Below are 24214 nucleotides of genomic sequence, written 5' to 3'. Positions count from 1 at the left end.
ATGAACGTTCTAAAGAATATCTGGGTTCATTGAATTCAACATAGAATTTTAGAACCTTCAATTGTTGCGGAACTTAGAACGTTCAAAAACCTACACCTTTAAGGGTTAAAATAAATATGGTGATTGTTCTGCCTCTGGCAATTTTAGTTACAGTTCAGTATAGGCAGTTTAGTGCCATCTAGTGGTTATTCTGATGTGCAGCTATAGCAACTAACGGACATCTTGATATGTAATGCAGCACTTTGAGTTATTTGCTGAATTATCATTTTCATCATGTATGTTGAGGCCCTGGAAAAGCATCGTCTGTAAGTGTGATAGTTGCTTACTTTAAGAAGATTCTAATTTTAGTGACATAATTTGGTAGTTTTGATCATGCTGTGTTTACTGATCAGCTACTGAACACCTTTTTTAAATCTGTTTTATTGTTTATTTCTGCAAATATTAAATATTGAGTACATACGTTTTGTATAATTTTCAAAAGCAGAGTTTGGACGCTAAAACCTGACTTCCTATTTTTCTTGTTTTTAGTGTTTAGTGTTTGTTTGTGTTTGGTGCACACGAGAAGGACAAGTGATGATCATAAATATGGTGATGATGGAATAAATAATGGCTGTTAATATTTTTGCAGTTTTCTGAAATTCTATGTATAAGTACATTAATGAGCCATTATCTACTGAAATGTGCAATAATTTGCATACATGCAGAGTCCTTAACCCTGGATAGACAGGTTTGTTTTTCATTTTGGACATATTAGAGATATGGGTATGGGTATTTTGAATTTGTGGCGGCCCACCACAATATCAACACTGACCACCACATAATGATTTTCCAGGTTGTACTAAATTGTGCTTAAATCTGGTGAGCATCATAACCACACTGTGCTAATTGTTAAAAACTGTTGTATTCAAGTTAATTCTGCAAACCAACCACCACAAATGGAATTCAATTCTGTGGGAAACATTGCTTAAATAAACTAAAGTTTCCCGTTTTACCAATAACAACAACACATTACATTTATATAGCGCTTTTCTCGATACTCAAAGTGCATCACATGGATGGACCTCACTAGTAACCACCACCAATGTGTAGCACCCACCTGGGTGATGCACGGTAGCCATTATGCGCCAGAACGCTCACCACACACCAGCTTGAGGTGGAGAGGGAGGGAGTGAATGAGCCAATTACAGTGGAGGATGATTAGGGGGCCAGATTGAATGAGCCAGGTTGGGAATTTAGCCAGGACACCGGGGAACCCCCTACTCTTTACGATAAGTGCCATGGGATCTTTAATGACCACAGTGAGTCAGGACCTCTGTTTAACGTCTCATCCGAAGGATGGCATCTCCTACAGTGCAGTGTCCCCGTCACGGCACTGGGATTGATCTTTTTTTTTTTGGCCAGAGGGAAGAGTGCCACCTACTGGCCACCCACCAACACCACTTCCAGCAGCAACCTAGTTTTCCAAGGAGGTCTCCCATCCAAGTACTAACCAGGCCCACACCTGCTTAGCTTCAGTAATTCAGCTAAGACAAGGTATCCATTGGTCTGGCTGCTGCCCCCATATGCTGGAGGTCTTCCATATATAATTCATGGAAAGTAAATAAGCGTTCTGGATCACACAAAACATTGGGCTTTCAGCAAATGAAAAAAGCAGTATGACATTCTGAAAAATACAGCATTTCACACATGAATTTCAGGAAAAAAAATATCTCTAATATGTCACCAAAATGAAACACAAAAAGAATATTGAACCTGACTTTATCCAGTGTTAAGTGAAATGAAAATTATTATTAGTAGATAACAGATCATTTACATATTAATAAATAACATTTCAGAAAACCTGCAATACAAAAACATATTGACTTAGTATAAAAAGTTTTGCGGGGATATATGTTAGTTGAAATGTTTAGCCTATTCACCTGTAATATATCCCTGCATAGGCATATAATAGACATAAACAGAGTGATAACACCAAAAAAACTACCACCAATGCAATGCTATCACCTACTTCCTAACTGATATTCTTTGCCAAAAACACTTATACCCTTCAGATGGTCCCAACCAACCCCTCTGGCTCAAGGATACTGTAAGTGAATTCATGTATACGCTATATATATGCTATTAGCCACTAGAGGGAGAAACTATCAACTATGGATTACATACAATAGCAAATTTTGATTCATAAATGAAATACCAAAAGTATTTCTATTAATCTTTTCCTATACATGTATTTCATAATTTCTATAAATACATTCTTGCATTTTTGAAAACCACAGTACCACAGTGGGGCAGCCGTGGCCTACTGGTTAGTGCTTCGGACTTGTAACTGGAGGGTTGTCGGTTCACACCCCCGACCAGTAGGCATGGCTGAAGTGCCCTTGAGGAAGGCACCAAACCCCTCACTGCTCCCCGAGCGCCGCTGTTGTTGCAGGCAGCTCATTGCGCTGGGATTACTGTATGCTGAGTGGGTTTCACTAATTCAAGGATTGGGATAAATGCAGAGACCAAATTTCCCTCACGGGATCAAATAAGTATACTTACTTATACACTTAATACACATAAAAGCATAAGCATACACATTGTATGAACACTTCTGAGGTTTTTGTCAACCAATAATTAGATTATACAACAATATTATCCGTATATGTGCGTATATTTGTGCCGCCTATAGGCTGGCATTCATCATTCACGTTACATAAAGACAACTTAGAGGATGCAGAAGTAAAAGCTTCAATGTACAGTAGCACACCTCACAAGAGACTTCTTGCGCTGGTTTACCGGTGTGGTCCTGTCCCCCGTTAGGAAGGTGTGTTGTGCTCCTGGTGCTGCTGGTGGTGATTTGGGAGTCAGGTGGGCACTAGAAACGGCTGATAGCGGTGAGACACGTCCATCAGGCACCTCCTCTCTGGGCACCAGAGATGCTTGGGAGCTAGACCCCTGCAGGGGCCGATAAGACTGCCCATTAGAGCTGGGGTCGTCCGTCAGCGAGATACTGGGTGGCTCCAGGGACGGCCTTTGGGTGTAGTCACGTACGTTCTGGCGAAAGGCCTCCTTGGTGTTGCGCTCTTTCCTGAACAAGATGATGTAACACTTTGGTAAAAAGAGAGTGCAGAGGATGCCGTAGGCCGTGAAGAGGATCACGATCATCTCCACGGCCGGGAGGTACAAGTCCGCGTGCGAATGGGCATAGACGGGCCCGAACACCACCCAACAGATGAGGTAGATGACCATGCTGAAGGTGATGAACTTGGCCTCGTTGTAGCCGTCAGGCAACCCCCGGCCCATAAAGGCTATCACAAACCCAATCAGGGACAGAAGGCCGATGTATCCCAGCATGAGTCCGAAGAAAAGCATGTTGCCCTCGTTACACTGCAGTATAATCTGGTTTCGTCCGAGGTCTTTCTGTTCGGCACAGGGAGCTTCTGTAACAAGCCAGGCTGTACAGATCCCCACCTGGATAGCAACACAGGCCGCAATGATTAGGTAGGGCTGGAAGAGTTTGTCCAGAATAAACCTTTTTGAGAGGTCAATCTGAAAGGCCAGGAGGATATTCAAGGACTTGACCAGGATGCAGGAGACGCACAGGGTGAAGCTGAGGCCAAAGAGCACCTGGCGTGCCTGGCACTGGGGGTTGTTGGGCCTGCCCACGAAGAGCACGGCGCTGACGAAGGTGCCAAGCAGAGAGATGAGGAGCAGGAGGGAGATGGGCCCGACAGATGCCCTCACAACGGGCGTGGACCACTGGGCCAGAAACAGCACCAGCACCACCAGGGTCAGGAGCACGCCCAGCGCAGCAAACGACAACAAAACGATTGCAAAGTTGTCTTTCCAACCAAAAAACACAATCTTTTTGTCCAGACACCTGCTGCTGCCCTCTTCAGACCATTGGTGAGCTTCACATGTCATACAGTCCTTTGAATCTGCAGAAAAGACAAATAGAGTATGGAAGAGGTACAATGAAAAAACCAGTTGGTGGTTTACATAGGCTATCTTAATTCAAGTAATTGTGATGTAACAGTGTTTCGCCTAGAAACATTTCCAGTCTCTTCCTGTAGTCACAGAACGTTGGTAACCCAGCAAAGCTGAGCCTGGCTGCTCTAACTGTTAGCTGTAGTAACTCTAAACTGTAGAGCTAGGTAGCACCTTTCCGTTTAATTTCGTACCGACAGTACTCGGTGACCTCGAGAACCAGAGATCTATGTGAAAAAAGGGGGGCTTCTCGGAGTTTGCTTTGTTGGTTTGTTTAGATTTCCATGTGCTTACCTGTAGCATTGTTGAAAGTGTTGTTTGAGCAAGCCTCACATACGAAGCAGCAAACTGGCTTGTGGTCTGTAACTTTCCTTTTTCCTGGACCACAGCTTGGGGAACATCTGGAGGTCACATTACCCTGAAACAGCATTAAGACTCAGTTGCAGACCACCTTTGCTAATCCATTCACAAATTATTTTAAAATGTTTAGGTGACATGGGCGAAGAAGTCCATCCCCAGGAAAAAAGACAGAATTATCAAAAATTATTATATTCAAAGACTATTGGAAGGATTATATATAAAGATATTATACATAAGAAATGTGTGTGGGCACGTGCCCACCTGCCTTCAATGGGCACAGTGCCACTCAGCCATAGTGGCAAAATGGGTATAGTAAAAAGGCTATTTTTGACTACAGATGGTTGTGTGCAGATGGAGAGGAAAGTGCCCAGTGGGAGCTGAATTACCACAAGGTTGGAGATCTTTGCTTCATTCACAAAGGAGAGACCCCGAGGACTGATATTGTACTTGGCCACGACCTCGGTCATGTCTATATTCTCTCCATTCTGCTTCCAGAGGATGACATCATAGCCAGTGTTGAGATCACCGTGCTGATCAAATTTGTACAGATAAGGATCGTCGGGCCCCAACGTAAAATTGGAATTCCGCAAAGCATTCTTCAGCTGCAAACAAAACAGAGAAGTTTGAAAAGCAAAAATGAAGGGCGTATGGCAGGAGCAATGGCGAATGCTGTAGTATCCTCCAGGTTCAAGTGTCCATGAAAACCCGGGTTCGAACCCAGGAATTGAACCCACAACTTTTATGGCTAGGCTACTATATGCTAGCCCAGCTCCTTAACCACTACTACCACCCCACAGCTCACACCGCACTTACCTCCCACGGCTCCCACTACTACCACCCCACGGCCCACACCGCACTTACCTCCCACGGCTTAAAGTTGTTGCCCCCTCTGCAGTCTCTGTTTGCACAGAGGTTAGCCACGGCCCTGGCTATGGCTCTGACCGCCAGCCCCACGCTGAACACGGCGTATGGGTAGATCTTCTTCTTCAGCGCTGCTCCCAGCTCTGGCTGGGTCATGTCCTTGCCCTCCGACCACAGGTACTGCTGCAGTATGGTGTTGTTCTGGTGAGCAGCCGGGTCAGGATCCAGGCCGTCCACGTACCTCTGAAAGTGTGACATATTGGCAGTTTTTAGGGTGACCCCGATGACAGTCCCAATCTCACTGAGTGTTCGGTTCTCGACCACACGGCTAGATGTAGCCCAGTTGTCACTGGCAACCCAGATGCGTCCAGTGGCGTTCAGTGAGAGCATGCTCATGAGGTACTTCATGTGATCTGGTTTGGCAAAGGACACAATGACTCCGATATTGGGGTCCCTTTCGATGTTTTGGACGGTTCTGTTTATCACCCTTTCGCGACTTGTGTCGTCTAGAATGTCTGAGAGCACCTCATAAAAAGCAACGCAGATGCCTTTTTCCTTTGCGTGCTCTTGGAAGCGTTGGGCGGCGTAGCGACCATAGTCCCCGTCTGTTGTCACCACTCCCACCCAGGTCCAATTCCAGGCCACCAGGATGTCAACGATGGCCTGAGCCTGATAGTTGTCCTCTGGTACTGTCCGCATGAAGGCTGGGAAACGAGATTTGTCACTCAGAATCCCTGTAGTGGAACCATAACTGATCTGTAAACATAAAATCAAACATCAATTTACTTGAGATTTTCTTTCACATAAGGGTACATACAGACCAGAGGGAATTTTTGCAGCTGCCGGCGTCCATTTAACATTATAATCCTATGGAGTAGACCGTGTTTTCAAAAAAGTCCTCGTGTGGGTGTCTTTTTCTGCAGCTCAGAGTTTCTAAAATTGAGAAATGTTCAAATTCTAGTGGTAAAACACCCTACATTACGCTATTTTATGACAGCTGACCAATCACAAGCAGATAAAAAAAAAGATGCTTCTGGCTGCTTTTTGGAACAAAAACGATGGCAGATTTTTTTAAAAACTGAAAAAGCGGTCAGCACAACTTCTCATAGTTGGTGAAATGTCCTGATTGGACAATGTGTATAGATTTGTCCACTTCCTCTGGCCCTCTTGCTTGTGTTACCTGCGGGATTTGATTGATGGACAGCTGTCTAGCCACAGCGATGGAGATCTCTGAGTGGTATCCGCCAACCACGACGCTGACAGATCTTGCGGGACGCACAGGCCTGCTGTTGTTCCTGCCAGGTCTGCTCCAGGACACCCAGGGACAAACATCCAGTAACCTCTGCATAACAACCACTGCAGTCGACACGTCTGAGCAGGAGTCCACTATGTGATAGCCCAGTGTCAGGTTACCTAGCAGAGGCGAGTGGTTGACGGCCTCCACTGCTTCAACCAGCATCAGAACCTGAAGCAAGCGAGCCACACTGTACCTGCATGAACACACACAAGTTCAAACATACCATAGAGGCATTACAGAGAGGTAATACCAGTAGTTCATGTTTTCCTCTTTTGCTTAGGTGATGCCCTCTGACAACTTGCCAGTAATTATTGATTTTGATTGGGTCAATAACAAAGAAGGGGAAAATTCAGTTTGAAACCTGCCACACCAATATGAATTCTGCACCCAGCCTTGGGGCAGAACACCTGAGACCCACATACCCATAGATGTCATATGATATGACTGGTTTTATATTCTTAATTACTGGCAACAAAGGCAATTTTCAGTTTTACAAATGCCATTTCATTTACAAATACACATCTACAACTGTGAAAACTAATTTACAAGTTACAAATATGATTTTTTTTATTTGTGGATGTCAAAACACGAATGCAAGTCAAGAAATATTTGTGGGTGTCGCCATCTACTGGATTGCGATTTCTGTGTGCCGGTGAATTAAAGTAGGCCTATTTACGTGTGGATTTGTGTGACTTTCATGTGAAGAACGTCTCAGAAGAACTTTGGAAAGCGAAGAATGCGTGTGATCCACAAATGCAGAATCACATTTCACAAATGAAATTTTCGGTTTTACAAATGGCATTTTATTTACAAATAGGCTACACATCTATATTTGTAAAAATCAATATACGAGTTACAAATATGATTTTTTTATTTGTAGATATCAAAACACACATGCAAATCAAGAAATATTTGTGGATCCCCCTCTGCGCATATACAAATATTATTGAGACAAATTTAGCTCCATACAAATAGCATATAGCCTACAGCCTAGAATAGATAGACCCGATAGGCTAGGCCAATTCAATGTAGTGCATTGATGAGTGATACGTAATTCTTGTAAAAAAAAAAAAAATTGAACTGATGATGCTACCAGTGAGCGACACAGTAATAATAAGTGAAAAACACCAGAACATCTGTATTCTATTTAAAATGCCATTAAGGTTGAGTATCGTTGTATCACATACGTATTAAAGTCTCAATGAAACGTGTGATTTCCAACTGTTTCAAAACGCTTTCACAGAGAGCTTTTTTTCATAGCCTATAGGCCTACTCTCACCTCGTACAATTTCGGCCGGATGGCCTTCCATCGTAATCGTCTTGGAAGTTGACGCTCTCATGCACAGGGAAGATTCCGCCGATGATAATGTCGCCATCCTTCGTGGCCTTGAGTGGCCTAGGGTAGCTCGAACAGTGAAGACTACCCCAACTCGCTACGACCACCAAGCACAGGTAACACAGTCCAGTATGGGTGGCCATCTCGTCTTGTCTTTGCACATCACTATCTGCCACTGATCTGTAGCCTCCACAGTCATCTCCTTCCTTCACTTTGCTAACACACCCACGTCATGGATAATGTTGACATGTGCCTAAGTTACTCATCCCTCATGACAAAACATCTCTCAAAGGCAACTTCTGTCTCTTATCCTATCGCTAAATCAATGAATTCCAGGAAATACTGTAGGCTATGGCTCATCTCTGTGGTTTGCAGTTGGCTATTTTTAGAAATATCGAAACCTTTTGTTGAAATGTTAAAAAAAATGGCATGTAGGCTATTGGGCAGTAGTAGCACAATACAAGATCTGGAATGGCCAAAGATTAGGTTACAGTAGAAATAGCCTACTTGAAGTTCAAGTTATTTATTTGTCACATTCATTTAAAGTAAAATATGTAGTGAAATGCTTAGTCATCTGACTTAAATGACTGTGCAGTGTGTATATTAAGATAGATATCAAATAAATAAAGGAAATAAAAAGAAGACAAGACAAATGTTACTGCAATGATATGTATGAATGTCAGTTAGAATGCTTATGTGATGCAAACTGATGAACATGACTAAGTGCAATTAAGATTTTGTCATCATCAAAATGTGGAGTGGATAGAAGCTTTTTCTCAGTCTCTCAGTAGGCCTACTGACTTTCAGGCGCAGGTAACGTTTCTCAGACTGTAACACAAAGAAGAGGCTATTGTTGGGATGACTGGGGTCTCTGGTGATTTTCTGGTGGTCTTCCTGGTATCAATGGCCTGAATTTGGGTATAGTGTAGCCTACTCCTAGTTGTGTTCTGCTGACACCACTTTCTTTAGGGCTTTACAGTCTTGCTGTGTGCTGTTTCCATACTACCTGTAAGAACACTTTCTTTAGTCGATCTGTAAAAGTCCATTAGCAGTTGCTGTTGATGAAGATAATACAGACGCTGATGTGCCTTCTTCACCAATTAATTAGTGTTTGGTCCGCTTCAGGTGTGCAGTTATATAGTAACATTTAGGAGGAAGTTGTTGCCCTGGCGCCAGTGTGTTAGTCTATACCTCATTCTGATAAGCCTGCTCACTGTCGTCAGAAATGAGGTCAACAACTGCTTTGTCATCAGCCAATTTAACAATGGCATTGGACTCACGTGCAGCCATACAGTCATACTGTAAGTATGTTATATAGGGGATGCAGTATGGGGCAAAGAGCACAGCCCCTGTGTTGAGGGTAAGGTACTGTATGAAGAGGTGTGGCTACAAACCCCATGTTGTAATACATATTATAGAGTGGCCTACACATATTCATACTGAAGGGTTTAGGTACAGGATGTTAGGTTCAATACCGATGTCTACCGAATTTACTGAATGCAGTTTTCAACAATAATCAACAGTAGGCTCAGGCTGCTTGTGAACCATGTTTCAAATTCAAGTTCCCGCACAAACATATTAAATGGCAGGCCATATGTCAGCTTAGTCAATTAACATCAAAAACATTTGACAGCTTTTCAAAATTATATTCCCCTTGCGCATCAGCAATATTGTCAGTTAATTTTAGGCCTGCAGTACAGGCGTACCATACTGAAAATTAACCAAATTGTGGTCTTTCGAATCGTTCAAAATCAAGGTACACTCTAAACCGTGATTTTCGTGTAGGCCTACACCCCTATGGCCTCTATATTGTATTGTGAGGTTGCAGGCAATACCCAACCCCAGAGAGGGCAAATGCATGCATATGTTGTGATATGTGTTGTTGAAAGGTTCTTCAGTGCTCTTTGGTCCAGTGTGTCTATCTTTCCATATGAGGTTGAGGGGTCAAGCAGGCAATACATTTGAAGACTTCAGATGCAAAACCCTCTAAATCCGTCTTACCGCTTTTCTTTTAAATAGTATATGAGAGAGATTTTTGCCTACAAATCAATATTTCAGACCAGAAGAGAATCATATTTAGCTGGTTTTGAAGCTAAATTATTTTATTAACGTATACTATGTGTGGAGAGCATTCACTCACTATCGTTATCTCATTATTGATGGAGGTGGCGTTTAGAGGCTGTTGCATCTGAACTCTTCATTTCCATATTTGCAAATACTGCAAATGTTTAGACATGGTCTGCATGGTCTTTGGACAGAAAAAAAGAAGCACCCATCAAAAGAAAACTCAGATAAATTATATTATTGGTTTACAATTTAGCATTGAGCTAGCTAAAACTGACTTTCTGATGTTCTGACTCCTAAATTAAGTGTCGATGTCTCAGAAAGGACGCATCTGCTGTTCATAAAAATAAATGGAACATGCATCTCTCTCTTAGCTGTCCATTGTGTCCAGTGATAACGCAAGGTGTGAGGTAGGGGGTTTTGACGGCATTCATAGACAGACACACACACACACACACACACAATCTGATATACTGTACTTCCTTGACACAAATTTTGTTTTCCTGTTTGACAAGTTCATGAGTATTCTATTACTGTATACACAACACTTATATAGAACAGGTGGATTTTCTTCTGCTCTCATGCCACCAGTTTCACAGGAATGTCTACTTGTATGCATGGTTGAGAGCCCCATTTGTACAGAACTCATCAATGCCAATCTTCCGGCGTTTCATAAAGTTCTGGGTGCTTAGCCTTGAGCTTTGAACTACCAAGTTCAAAGAAAAATAAATACTAATAAAAAAAATACTAATATGCTTTATATGGCAGGCAGTTTTGCCTCCAGAATATGTGTCCACTGCACTGCTTTTACAGTTTACAGTACCCTCCATAATTATTAGCACCTTTGCTAAAGTGGACAGACACACACACACACACACAATCTTTGATATACTTCCTTGACACAAATTTTGTTTTCCTGTTTGACAAGTTCATGAGTATTCTATTACTGTATACACAACACTTACATATATAGAACAGGTGGAATTTCTTCTGCTCTCATGCCACCAGTTTCACAGGAATGTCTACTTGTATGCATGGTTGAGAGCCGCATTTGTACAGAACTCATCAATGCCAATCTTCCGGCGTTTCATAAAGTTCTGGGTGCTTGAAAAATAAATACTAATAAAAAAATACTAATATGCTTTATATGGCAGGCAGTTGTGCCTCCAGAATATGTGTCCAGTGCACTGCTTTTACAGTTTACAGTACCCTCCATAATTATTAGCACCTTTGCTAAAGTGGACTAAAAACAGATATAAAAAATGATTTGTTGGTAATTTATTGTAATTTTACAATACAAATAATGAGAAAAATCCAACCTTGAAGGGAAGCTAATTTATTTTGAGAAAAAGGAAAGTCTCAGAAAGAAATACATATTTTTAACAAAAAAACATTGCTCATTGACCTGATGAATGATTCAATCATGATTCACTTTAAGTGTCTTGGCAGAGATTGACAGATTTCCTTTGAAAATGTTCAGGTTTTTCTTGGGGATCATGATACCATGCACCTTAATTAGGTTCCAAAGGCCTTTGGGAATACAAATAGCCCCACAATATCACAGCCCCTCCACCACAATTCTCATTACGCATGGGGTTCTTTTCATTCTTCTATGTACACCTACACACCTAAAGTGTCTCTTGCCAAAGAGCGCAATTTTCATTTCATCTGACAATAGACCACACTTCCAGACAGAGTACCTGTACCATTTAGTAACTCCTGCCATTTACATTTGTAAGTAAATGACTAGACAGGCTTTTTACCTGGCATGTCCTATAAATAATCTATTAGCAGTGAGGTCACTTTTGAAGATTTTTGGGGGGACTTGGTGACCCCAAGATGATACCTTTTTCTGTAACTCTCCAACAGTGGTTCTTATGGCATTTTTGCCTATCATACCATCCTCCATACTGAGCGTGGAGGCAAGATAACCATGACTCTTGTCCAAGAATGTTTATCACATTTCCAATTGATTAGAACCTTTTAATCATTATTTTAACTGTAAATATAGGCATTTTCAACAAAGTACCTAGTTTGTATAGCCGTTCCCTTATGTACAAATGTCAACACACTTTATTTTTATTTAAATTTAGTGTATTATCTTGTCTTTCCAATGTTGAAATTTTGACTAGGGGATTTAGCCTCTGTGTCACTTTCTTTTCATACCTTTGTGAAAAAAAGTCATGAACTACTTCTGAAAGTTAACACTCTGATTAATTAAAGAAGTTGAAATTAGATAGAAAAATACTTACTTGGGGTGCCAATGATTATGAGCAACGTGTTTTTGTTAAAATTATTTATTTCTTTATGAGATTTTCTTACCTGCTTACCTTCAAGGGTGGATGTGTCCTCTTTGTTGTCATTGTGAGAAAACAATAAATTGCCAAAAGATAATTTTTTATACCCGTTTTTAGTCAGATTTACCAAAAGTGCCAAATATTCTGGAGGGTAATGTATTCACTACACTACATTCATCTCAAATAAAAACAATGGGTTTACAGTTTATTAAACCATTCAAGCATTTTCAGGAAGCCAGACTGCCCTGAGTCACTTTGTATCAAAAGCACATTGTTCATTGATCAAACTGTCTGTTGAGAAAATGACACTAGACAATACTACGACATCCAGCAAGAACACACTTTAATAATGAAAACATTAACACAAGGTGCTTTACAATAAAACAATTGGACTAATTAAATTATTTTAGAGGTATAACATATATTTCTAACAGCATTTTGAATCACTAATCACTTTTAGGAAGAGTGAACAATAGAAAGAAAGAAAGAAAGAAAGAAAGGGCTTGAAAGAAGATCTGAGATCCATTTAATGATGTGAGCTCTGGATGGTCATGGGTGATGTAGTCCACGAAGGATACTGATGATTCCATACATATTTCCTCCACATGCAAGTCCCACGGAGAGCATATGGACACTAGGACAGCCAAACAGAGCCGACAGGCACAAGGCAGCTAGAATGGAATCTCCCCTGTCTGATGCCTATATATAGGCTACAGCACACTATTGAGGGTCCTTGGCCAGCACTGTGGCCCCAATACTGTGGCAGATCTCTAACCTACCTGTACTGCCTGGTCCTTTTGAGGCTTGTGATCGGATGCATTCTACGGAGAGCACTAGGAACGAAGTCCTCTTTGATAAGACTCCAAGACATCAGGAAGGGTCGCCTAAGGGACTGCTGGTCTCAAGCCAAAGTCACTGCATCTCTAGACACACAGAAATAGAAAGCGCACACACTGCAGGATGGCACTGAAGGAGACTGGTCTTCACAGAGAGAGAGTGTGTGTGTGTGTGTGTGTGTGTAGATGTGTGTGTGTGTGTGTGTGGCAAGGGCATCTGAATGGCAAACTGAAGATGGCTGAGAGGAGGTCAGATAAGGATAAGGGCAGAGGGGGCAGGCGCTGGCCTCAGGAGTTGTCTGAGGGCACGTGCTCCTCGAAGCCCTCGCTCTCCCGCACCAGCGCCCGCTCCAGGATCACGCGGCCCTCCTTGTAGCGCTGGCTGTCCTCAGTGGCGAACTCGTAGATCCAGCCCAGCTTGCTGTTGCAGTTCTTGCAGCTGACGTCTCGCACCATGTGTCGCCCGGTCAGCATCACCCGGTCCTGCACCTCGCTGTATTGCAGGTTCACAACCTGAACAAGCACAGGCACAACCATACACCTCTATGACATACCACACATACAAACGCAACATGTGCATGCATGTTCTTTGCTTCGTTCATACACGAGCTCATTTACATAATGGCCATCAGAAATACTAGGAGGGGAGTAGTGTAACAGCTGGCTAAGTTCGGAGTTCCAAATGTCCAGTTATAGTGTTCAGATATACAGCCCAACCACTTGATATCTGCCGACTTACACCTATGCCTGAAAGCAGCTATAGACTTGTGCATAATGTGCATGGGCTGGGATCAAAAAATGACAACGGCGATGTTGCAGAACAATGAAGCCAAATACTCTGAGGATAAGCTGTTGTTACGCAACGTTTCCCTGGTTTTACATTCAGACTGATCAGGCAGTTAGAGAATGAATGAGACTAATGTGATCATTTGTGGGTGAAAGGGATCTAGTTGAAAACAAGGGTCAGGTCCATGGCACAAGTTACCTCGGTGAGAGTTTTTTAGTGTGTGTGTGTGAGACTAGCAAGGTTTTCTGCCATAATAGGTGCAGTGTACAAAGACAAAGATGTCATATCTACCCATAACCGTAGCTGTTGGATTAATAATGTAGAAATGAGGCAGAGCATTCTGTATTTGATCATATCTGTCCAAACTTGCAACATGTTTCCCCAAAGGTTTGGATCTGCAATACATCTTCTGTGTAAATAGATGTAATCAAATGTGTGTGTGAGTGTGTGTGTCAGAGAGAGAGAGAGAGAAAGAGAGCAAGAACCAACCTTGTTAAATAGGAAAGCTCGACCTGTAGCCCCAGTAAACCGCGTAGAGATGAGCTCGGAGCGGTTGGTCAGGATGGTGTCACAGTTCGCACATGAAAAGAGGCGTGTCCCACCGATGTGATCCAGAAAGATTCGACCCATGGTGCTCTGGTACTGGCCTATGCGATGGGAAGGCTGTTTTGCCGGAGAGAATTATGGGTTGTAAGAGAGAGACCGAAAGGAAGACAATGCAGTGACAAGGACACAAATGTTACCTTGTACTATCTTTTCACAGATTAGTTTTGTAACTTTGGTCTCCTCTGCTTTGAAAATTAACCTCAAAGTAACAGATCTGCCAATTGCCTCTGACATCATGTATGTTTTATCAACAACCCTGATGATGATGATTTATGCCTGTCACCATGGCATATGTTTTATCAACAACCCGGATGATAATGAGATGATACCGTTGTCATGCCACTGTCATGAAAAAATGTTATATTTACTGAGCGAGCTTCCTGGTGCTTGACCCAGGTCACGGAGTTAAAATTGTGGTAGATTTGATCTTAAGGACTGAACAGTGATCTTCATGTGAGTCAATCAGTGCAGCAGTCTGCCAGCCCGCAGACTGCAGTGGCAGCCAGACAGAAACGGCTGGCCTGATACAGGCTACCTTCAAGGTAAAACATAACAGGAGGCGATGGCTCTGCTGTTGCGCTGTGGGGTAAGACGAAGGTGGAGCGCATCCGTCGGAAAGAAGAGGAAAACGCAGTTTAGAGAAGAGAAATAAGAATGTATAAGCAGACATAACCTAGATAATAATTTATGTATTTGTTGAGATTACTTTGAGCACTGCTGCCAGATTGCCAAAATAACAAATTATAGCAAATCCACGAATGTTTTGATAGCCAGGGCTTACGCAATCCCGATGCAACTGCCTTTGAAGCGTTGTTTTTCGTGTTTTGTCCCATTATTGCACAGTAGGCTAGTAAATAAAACGGCTACAAACCCTTACGATGGATGGAGTAGAGAAGTAGTAGTTTGGTGCAACAGCAGCTGTTTTAAATAAAGCGATTTACAAGTGAATGCAAACTGCGTCTGGGAAACAAAACACGAGACTAATTGTGTCTCAGAAGCCATTGTAAGATAGCCCACACACTATGCGCCACCCAATGTTAGTCTGTTGGATTCGTTTTGATAATGAATCGCACTGTTATCTATCAAAATATGTTATTGCGAAGTTGGCACGGCACGGAAATGTTGACAACAACACCAGCAGCAACAATGTGCGTGCAGCACAGGCTCACCTTTTTGTTCGCGACTTTGTCTGATTCTCGACTTCGCACTCTGTTAACTGCAAAATAGCTATACGATTTGAGTGGCTCGTGTTGGAGTTGATTTTGTCGTCGTTTAAGACGATGGATCTGTTGTCATTTGCCTAGAGAGAATGTCGTGGCTAGATGAGCTCCTTTCCCTGAGGCAGTTCGATGTTGTCGTGTTGCTTTGTTGTACAGACAGCCAGTACAGCTGTCCTACAGCCGATGTCAACATCCGGTACGATGACTCCGCCCCCACGTCCTCGTCGCGCTTGAGGAGCATCTCGCTGCATACTTGCGTGCCGCGTGCTGGTGTTTTTCTTGCACCTCTGCAAACGCTAGAGAGCGCGGTTTAGTGTCTGGCTTAGATGTCTAGATGTCTAGATGTCTTAGATGTCTGGCCTAAGACATTTCCCATATATTACAAGTAAAACAAGTTATGGAAAAACGACACGCTTTTTAAATACACTTTAGAATGTCAAGCATCTTTGTTCAGACATCTTTGTTCTGATAGGCCGCCTATATGTCAATTTAGGCTATCCATAACCTTTCAGGTCAGCTTACCTTAGCCTAGTTCAAGATGCTCTAAAATGTTCCGTTTGAAGATACAAATTTTGTTGGGGGGGAATCCTTTTAAACCTCCCCATTCTATTATAAAACATTTTCCTGCTCCATAGGCCCAGACCTGTTGCATGTTTTATATAGCAAAATGGTCAAATATTTTCAGCAACTCTCTCTTCACCATTAGGCTACATGTTGACCAGAGGTTTCCTTAACAGCAAAGATGTTTACGAAAACAAATACACTAAGATATATCTTATCATGTGTGATCGAGTGTAATTGCACATTTGGATCAGATATGCTTTAGTCAAAACACTATTGACTAATACAACAGTTAGGACTGTTATCACTTCATACACAAATTTGTAAAAGCATACTAAAATTACACAGATCAACACCAAATAATGGAGCAAGAGCCGAATTAGGTCAATTCCCATTAATAATAAAAATTCAAAAAAGAGCAGTTAAATTTTATAACCATCTGAAGTCTAGTGACCCAAAATCCTAGAAGTACCAAGCCCTTTGGTGTCAAGAGCAAAATATTGCAAAGAGTGCCCTCAGCCATTTAGTCTTGAATTTAAATTCTAACACCAATGTAATACACCCCAAGAAAATCATGACACAACAAAAAGAAAAGTACATACATTATTGGGAAAATTCAATTAAAACTCAAAGTAAAATGGAAGTGTACCAATCACTATAAAGAGATTATAAAATGGCTGAATATTTATGCATCATAAAAGACCCCCAGATCCGAAAATCAGTCACTAGGTACAGACTCAGTGACCACACATTGGCCATAGAGAGAGGCCACCACAAACAAACATGGCAACCAAAAGAGGAGAGGGTATGCACTTGCTGCACACAAGAAATCGAAAATGAAAAACATTTTCTTTTACATTGTAAAAATTTCATAAACAATAAACATCATATTCAATAAACATCAGATCAATATATTTCACAAAATTTGAAAAAATAATCCCAAATTTTAGAAATTTACAGAATGACACTCAAATCAAATACTTATTAGGAGAGTACCCAACCTTATTACCACTAGCGGCACGATATGTCACAGAATGCCATAAAGCACGAGACAGCCACTAGGCAAGCAAATATATATATTTATCCTTCCTTTCTTTCCTTTTTTTTTTTTTTCTCCATTGTGTGTTAGTGTGTGAATGTTTGGGGGAGGGGGTGGAGTGTGCGGTGTGGGTGTGTGTGTGTGTGTGTGTGTGTGTGTGTGTGTGTGTGTGTGTGCTCTAATGTTGTATTATTTTTATTATTCTCCATAGTCCATGTCAATTGTTATTATTATTATTATTATTATTATTATTATTATTAATCACTATTTTTTTTATGTAACTACTGCTTTGGCAACATTGTAACACTTACAGTCATGCCAATAAAGCTCATTGAATTGAAATTGAATTGAATTGACTGGTCTGGTCAAACTATTCAAGGTTCCCCGCAGTCATGGAAAACCTGGGAAAGTCATGGAATTGTAAAATCCCATTTTCCAGGCCTGGAAAAAGCATGTAATGCAGTAAATTTGTTGAAAGCATGTAATGCAGTAAACAAGTTGTTAGAAAAGTCATGCAATTTAATTTCGTCATACCAGGGATGTAGGTAGGAGATACATCACGTCACAGAATTGTATCGCTTCTTCAATACCGTCTCACGGTGCGTTCATGGGCATGGGAAAAACCTTTTTTCCAGTGAAAACACGTGAAGTGAAACGTCACTTCATGTGGGAATTAGAGGTGGGCAACTGGAGCTAGATTTTGCTAACAGAGTTGCGGGCTCGTAGTCACTTTTGTCGTCATGTTGTAGCTCGTTTGTAGGTCATGGGGCCTTTCATGTCCAACAGTTTTAATGTACTTGTTTAATGTGTTAAATAACTTAGGAATTAATGTGTTAAATAACTTAGGAATTTGCCATTTTTGTCACTTGAAATCTGCATATCCTTCTTTCACAAGTGTCTTACACTAGCCTGACGAGCCAGACCCACATCAAGATGTAGAGTCTGGGAACTTACCATAGGCAGTGCTCAATCTGAGGGGCGGGATAAACGGTTGTCATTCAAATTTCCTCTGCACGCAATAGTGCTACAACTCAAGAGTCCCATGCATATTCCTATGGGGCGCCAAATGTAACATGCCTTATTTCGTGGACAGAATGACTTTCGTGTGACGAAATACATATATTTATTACGAAACCATGTTACATCGTAACGCCTTTTGTCCACGGAATGCACAAATTGGTTTGCATTGTGTCCACGAAACACTGAAGAGAGCACATCATTTCGTGGACGAAATTGACTGGTGGCCTTTTCCTTTTGTGGACATAATGCTGAATGCAGTATTCACTGTCGTAGACGAAATGTTTGGTCAAAAGTAATTCTGTCTACGTAAATACGGAATGCACCTACACGCATCATTCTGTGCATCCTATTTCAATTTCGTCCACAGAAGTATTGTGTTGTGTTACAGAAGGCATTCCGTCCACGCAATAGTAACTTAACAACTTACGAAATGCATTCAGTGACATATGCTTTCATTCTGTGGACGAAATGCATAAAAGAATCACGAAATCAGATTTGTGACCTGCTACAATACATTTCGTGAGTCAGCAGTTGACGGAATTAATTATGTGTCAGGATAATTTCATTACGTGGACGAAATGCATAAAAGAATCACGAAATCAGTTTTGTGACCTGCTACAATTCATTTCGTGAGTCACCAGTTTACGAAATGAATTATGTGTCAGGATATTTTCATTACGTGGACGAAATGCATAACAGAATCACAAAATCAGTTTTGTGACCTGCTACAATTCATTTCGTGAGTCACCAGTTTACGAAATGAATTATGTGTCAGGATATTTTCATTACGTGGACGAAATGCATAACAGAATCACAAAATCAGCTTTGTGACCTGCTACAATTCATTTCGTGAGTCAGCAGTTTGCGGAATGAATTATGTGTCACGATAATTTTATTACGTGGACAAAATGCATAAGAGAATCACGAAATCAATTTTGTAACCTGCTAAAATACATTTCGTGAGTCAGCAGTTTGCGGAATGAATTAGCCAGTGGGTCCCATTTAGAAGTGGCACTCGCGCCTCCCGTTATTCACAGAGGTGCGTGAAATGTATTGCAACTTTTCGCCACGAGGTGGCAGCTTAAGTCCGTGGTAAACGGGACAGCTGGCTGCATTCAGAGACTTTGCAACGGCAGTGTGATTGGCAATCCGCGAACCGGTGCCAGGCCGTGCTGGACCTAGCCTAGGTCCGCGAAAAGCAACTGCATAGGCTTTCTCTGAATTATCTATGGTCTATGATCTTCAAACTATAAGCCTCTTCGACGAGTAGCCTAGATTGCTGGTCCACTGGACCACGAATTTAGGCTAGATTAGGTCTATGCCCGGTGCTTCTGTCTGTTAATTTTGCGGCACAGCTGCTGGAATCGTGGACCGAAAGAAAAAGAAACTAAATGTTTCCCTAATCAATGCATAGGCCTACTTCTTAATTCATCAAATATAGAGGCATAATATTAGCCGAGGTGGTAGTGGTAGGCTGTGAGTGCTCATTCAAAGTCTATGCGTGTCTGTGCAAGTGAAACTGACAAACTCGTGGGCTAAGCAACGATATTTAAAACAATGAATGAAGTGGATTCCTGTAATGTTAATGAAAACAGTATAGCGATTGGATAGCCTAATAAATCGCGACTTGTTGTAGGCCTAACAGTAGGCCTAGTTTATACAGTATCGTCTCGCTGGAGTGCGCGCATATTAGGCCTAATCGCTATGCCTACTTGCCCGTCCAAATAAAGGGCTTTCCTTTGTTTCACGGAGCTCTGACTAACGGGAGGCGCGATTGAAGTGGCCACTTCTAAATGGTAGCCTAGGCTACCCGCTGGCTAATTCATTCCGCAAACTGCTGACTCACGAAATGTATTTTAGCAGGTCACAAAACTGATTTCGTGATTCTATTATGCATTTCGTCCATGTAATGAAATTATCGTGACACATAATTCATTCCGTAAACTGCTGACTCACGAAATGTATTGCAGCAGGTCACAAAACTGATTTCGTGATTCTGTTATGCATTTCGTCCACATAATGAAATTATCATGACACATAATTCATTTCGTAAACTGCTGACTCACGAAATGTATTGTACGTGATTCTATTATGCATTTCGTCCACAGAATGAAAGCATATGTCACTGAATGCATTTCATAAGTTGTTAAGTTACTATTGCGTGGACGGAATGCCTTATGTAACACAACACAATACTTCTGTGGACGAAATTGAAATAGGATGCACAGAATGATGCGTGTAGGTGCATTCCGTATTTACGTAGACAGAATTACTTTTGACCAAACATTTCGTCTACGACAGTGAATACTGCATTCAGCATTATGTCCACGAAAGGAAAAGGCCACCAGTCAACTTTGTCCACGTAATGATGTACTCTCTTCAGTGTTTTGTGGACACAATGCAAACCAATTTGTGCATTCCGTGGACAAAAGGCGTTACGATGTAACATGGTTTCGTAATGAATATATGTATTTCGTCACACGAAAGTCATTCTGTCCACGAAATAAGGCATGTTACATTTGGCGCCCCATATATTCCCACCAGCTAGTTGGCTAGTTGATCAAACTTTTACCAATTTAAAAAAAGCTTAACTCGAGTCGCGCTTCAAAGACCGCTGTTCGCCAGCAGCAGCATCCATCTTCTTTGTTTTCAAGTAGCAGGAAATTCACGCGGAACCATCGCCGACTCTATACACGATGTGATTGGCCTGATAGAAGTTTCATTTTTCCAGCTCGCAAGCCAACGGAGAGTTGCTAGACTACCCTGGCTGCAAATTATATTTCTAGGCTAGTCTTACACCATATTCTTAAGCAAATACTGTACAGTTTATTTAAGATTAGTGAGCGTATGTTTAAACCTTTGTTGTGGCATCCATGTTGTTCACACATTCCTACGGCAAAGCACATGAACACTTGCAGTGGGCAAAACAACGTAATCACGGGGGCGGTCCCTGATATTCCCAGGTGCCATGAACGCACCATCATATCATATCAATATCGCCTCATAACCTACCTACAGCCGAATTACAGCCATGGGGATATCTTACTAAAACCACTCCCACTCTTGTCATTATATTATCGTGTTAAGGCTAAGGCTAATTTGAGCATTGTGTTGAAAGTTAATATTTAGGGTAGGCTAGGCTACCTCTTTCAGTATTCAACAAAACACATAGCCCTAGACGACTTTGCAGTATAATACATTTGTTTTTACTTAACCCAGTTGTAATAGTTTAAGCAATCTCATCTCTTATCTTGATATATTGAAAACATTAATGACTGTAATAAACTTAAAGTTGATTATGACTGATATGAGTTTTTCACCGCACGCTGATGTTCATATTAAGGCTAACGCCCACTGGCGGCGTCTGACCCATGTCAAGTGATGCCAAAGTTTAGAACTCCATTACTTTTAACGGAGCATAGCCCACTGGCCAGTATATGATGCCAATGTTATTTTTTCCACCTAATACCAGAATTGAATGGAAATTAGACCATTATGGCTGAGGGGTTACCTTTGACTAATTTGGCTACAAATGTTAAATATATTCCCAAAATGGTGTACCCAAATTATTTATCTAAAAGTGACTATTTGAATTGTAAAGTTGCTTACTAAAAAAGTTCTGACCAATGGCAAACTTGGCACATATAGGATGTAAGCATTGTTCCATAATAATTACACTTTTTTTTTTGTTTAATCGGTCTTGTGACCCCAATTATGACAAAATGGCAACAATCAGCTTACTATGACTATCAGAATGTAAATCTAGCTTACACATTTTGAAAAGGTAATATTTCTAGTGGCTTAAATGTGAAATTAATCTTTTTGATAATTTCCCAGGCCATTGTCATGGAGCACTTTGTTCCGGTGGTACTGATAAGATTTGCTCTGAGGAGATATGATACTGATGTGCCTCTCTGAAGCTCAGGGTCATGCACAGGTCTTTGATAACACACCTTTGGGCAATCCAGTATATATGACAGTATATAAGAGTTGAAGAACGGGCTAGTCAAGGTTTTCTAGAGCATTGTTGGATTCTCTTTGTGATTGTTAGATAATAATAATAATAAGTATAAGTAAGTATAAGTATATATACTCTTTTGATCCCGTGAGGGAAATTTGGTCTCTGCATTTATCCCAATCTGTGAATTAGTGAAACACACTCAGCACACAGTGAACACACAGAGGTAAAGCACATACTAATCCTGACGCAGTGAGCTGCCTGCTACAGCGGCGGGCAGTGAGGGATTAGGTGCCTTGCTCAAGGACACTTCTGGTCTGGGTTTGAACAGGCAATCCTCCGGTTACAAGTCTGAAGTGCTAACCAGTAGGCCACGGCATAACATTTTGCCATAACATGGCAAAACATTTTGTTTTGCACTTTTCACAAGATATTTTAAAGTGCTATAGTGCTAGTGAGGGCTGGAGGGTTTTCAGCAAGCGGACCTCCCCCATCATGGATTTCAGGTCAAACTCAATATGGTCAAGGTTAACTTGATCACTACTCCAGGCTATTGATTGTTAGATGAGCACCCCAACATTTTGGGAAATTAGATTATTTGACGTCTCTTATCCCGAGTTTGATTAGATGTTTCAAGTATGTATTATGCTTAAAATCCACTGTGTAATTTTACATTGGTATTTGTACGCATTGTAATTATAGTCAAAACATGTAAATGAGAAAATGTTTTAGTTATTTTGTCACTTTTGGGAGCTATATTTGGTTCTGATCACCTCAATTAACTATGCTAAGCTAGGCTAATGGTGGTTGCGTCAGACTGAGTTACTGCACGCACAGAGAGAAGGGTAGGCATCATCTCATCTCTGGGGGGGACAGTGTATAAGCTAGTTTTCGTTGCCATGTTCCTTTAAGGATGCAGTATTACAAAAGAGTCAGCTGAGCAGGATATATCTGAATATGTGGTAACATGCTCAGAAGCCAAGGGTAGCCTAATAAATAAGGTCAAGGCTGAGCTGATGGCCATGGATATGACACTTAGATTTCAATAAGGTAACTGCCACACACACACACACACACACATTCAATTCAAAAGTGCTTTAGCAAGACTGTTTTAGTACAGTGTTGCCAAAGCTAGTGTTGCAAATAACTAAAATAAAAAAATAGGTACACAAATGTGGGTATAAACATGTGAACACAAAATAAATAGTAGTAGAAATAATAATAGGATAGGTATACAGAGAGAGAGAGAGGGAGAGACTGATATAACCATTGACACAACTTGTCACACTGACACAAATGTGTTTGCTCAGTCAAAACTATATTGTGAGGACCTCTACAGGACATACAGTAGTCCATGTGGTATAGTGTACTCCATGTTATACCTTGTCTTCCCAGAGAAACATCTCACTTTTACAAAAAAGGTTGACTTTGACATTGAGAAACTGTTCCAGACATCAAGTCAAAGAATCAGGGAGAATTTGACCAAATCCAAGACCAAAGGGGGAGCAGTTGTAGTAATGTAAGTATAAGAATACTCTTTTGATCCAGTGAGGGAAATTTGGTCTCTGCATTTATCCCAATCGGAATTAGTGAAACACACTGAAGCTCACACTAATCTCGGCGCAGTGAGCTGCCTGCAACAACAGCAGCGCTTGGGGAGCAGTGAGGGGTTAGGTGCCTTGCTCAAGGGCACTTCAGCTGTTCCTACTGGTCAGGGTTTGAACCGGCAACCCTCCGGTTACAAATCCGAAGCACTAACCAGTAGGCCACAGCTGCCCCAAAATGGACAAAGACAGATATGTCGAAGAAGCCTTATGGCAACTGAACAATCCAAATTATTATCAACAACTGTCATCCAATCCAATAAACAGCCCTAAGAGAGATTGAAAGAACTGTTACTCACAGCTAAGGATGTAGGATGGATCTCAAAACAAGAGCATGATTTCCTCCTATTTGAACATTCTAGAATACCCAGCTTCTACATGCTCCCAAAGGTTCATAAT

General features: G+C 41.4%; 2 protein-coding genes across 4 annotated transcripts; both read right to left on the bottom strand.

The window, feature by feature from the left end:
* Nucleotides 1-2624: 2624 nt before the first annotated feature.
* On the bottom strand, nucleotides 2625-8151 carry LOC121711924 (G-protein coupled receptor family C group 6 member A-like). Its single transcript, XM_042095809.1, has 6 exons — nucleotides 7767-8151; nucleotides 6371-6680; nucleotides 5191-5946; nucleotides 4716-4931; nucleotides 4264-4387; nucleotides 2625-3920 (listed from the first exon to the last, which is right to left on the bottom strand). The coding sequence occupies exons 1-6, from the start codon at nucleotides 7964-7966 to the stop codon at nucleotides 2731-2733; spliced, it is 2796 nt and encodes a 931-aa protein (XP_041951743.1). The 5' UTR covers nucleotides 7967-8151; the 3' UTR covers nucleotides 2625-2730.
* A 4359-nt stretch (nucleotides 8152-12510) lies between these two features.
* LOC121711978 (protein yippee-like 5) lies at nucleotides 12511-15808 on the bottom strand. 3 transcript variants are annotated; one of them, XM_042095880.1, is made up of 3 exons: nucleotides 15583-15808; nucleotides 14297-14992; nucleotides 12511-13533 (listed from the first exon to the last, which is right to left on the bottom strand). In XM_042095880.1, the coding sequence occupies exons 2-3, from the start codon at nucleotides 14435-14437 to the stop codon at nucleotides 13309-13311; spliced, it is 366 nt and encodes a 121-aa protein (XP_041951814.1). In that variant the 5' UTR covers nucleotides 14438-14992; nucleotides 15583-15808; the 3' UTR covers nucleotides 12511-13308. The 3 variants fall into 3 exon arrangements, with proteins under 3 accessions (XP_041951814.1, XP_041951813.1, XP_041951815.1); XM_042095879.1 differs by having other exon boundaries at nucleotides 14297-14470; XM_042095881.1 differs by lacking the exon at nucleotides 15583-15808 and having other exon boundaries at nucleotides 14297-14470; nucleotides 14782-15576.
* Between the last annotated feature and the right edge of the window lie 8406 nt (nucleotides 15809-24214).

Source organism: Alosa sapidissima, chromosome 6 (assembly GCF_018492685.1).
Source record: "Alosa sapidissima isolate fAloSap1 chromosome 6, fAloSap1.pri, whole genome shotgun sequence".
Lineage (NCBI taxonomy): Eukaryota > Metazoa > Chordata > Actinopteri > Clupeiformes > Clupeidae > Alosa > Alosa sapidissima.
This window is presented reverse-complemented; position numbering and strand designations above follow the sequence as displayed.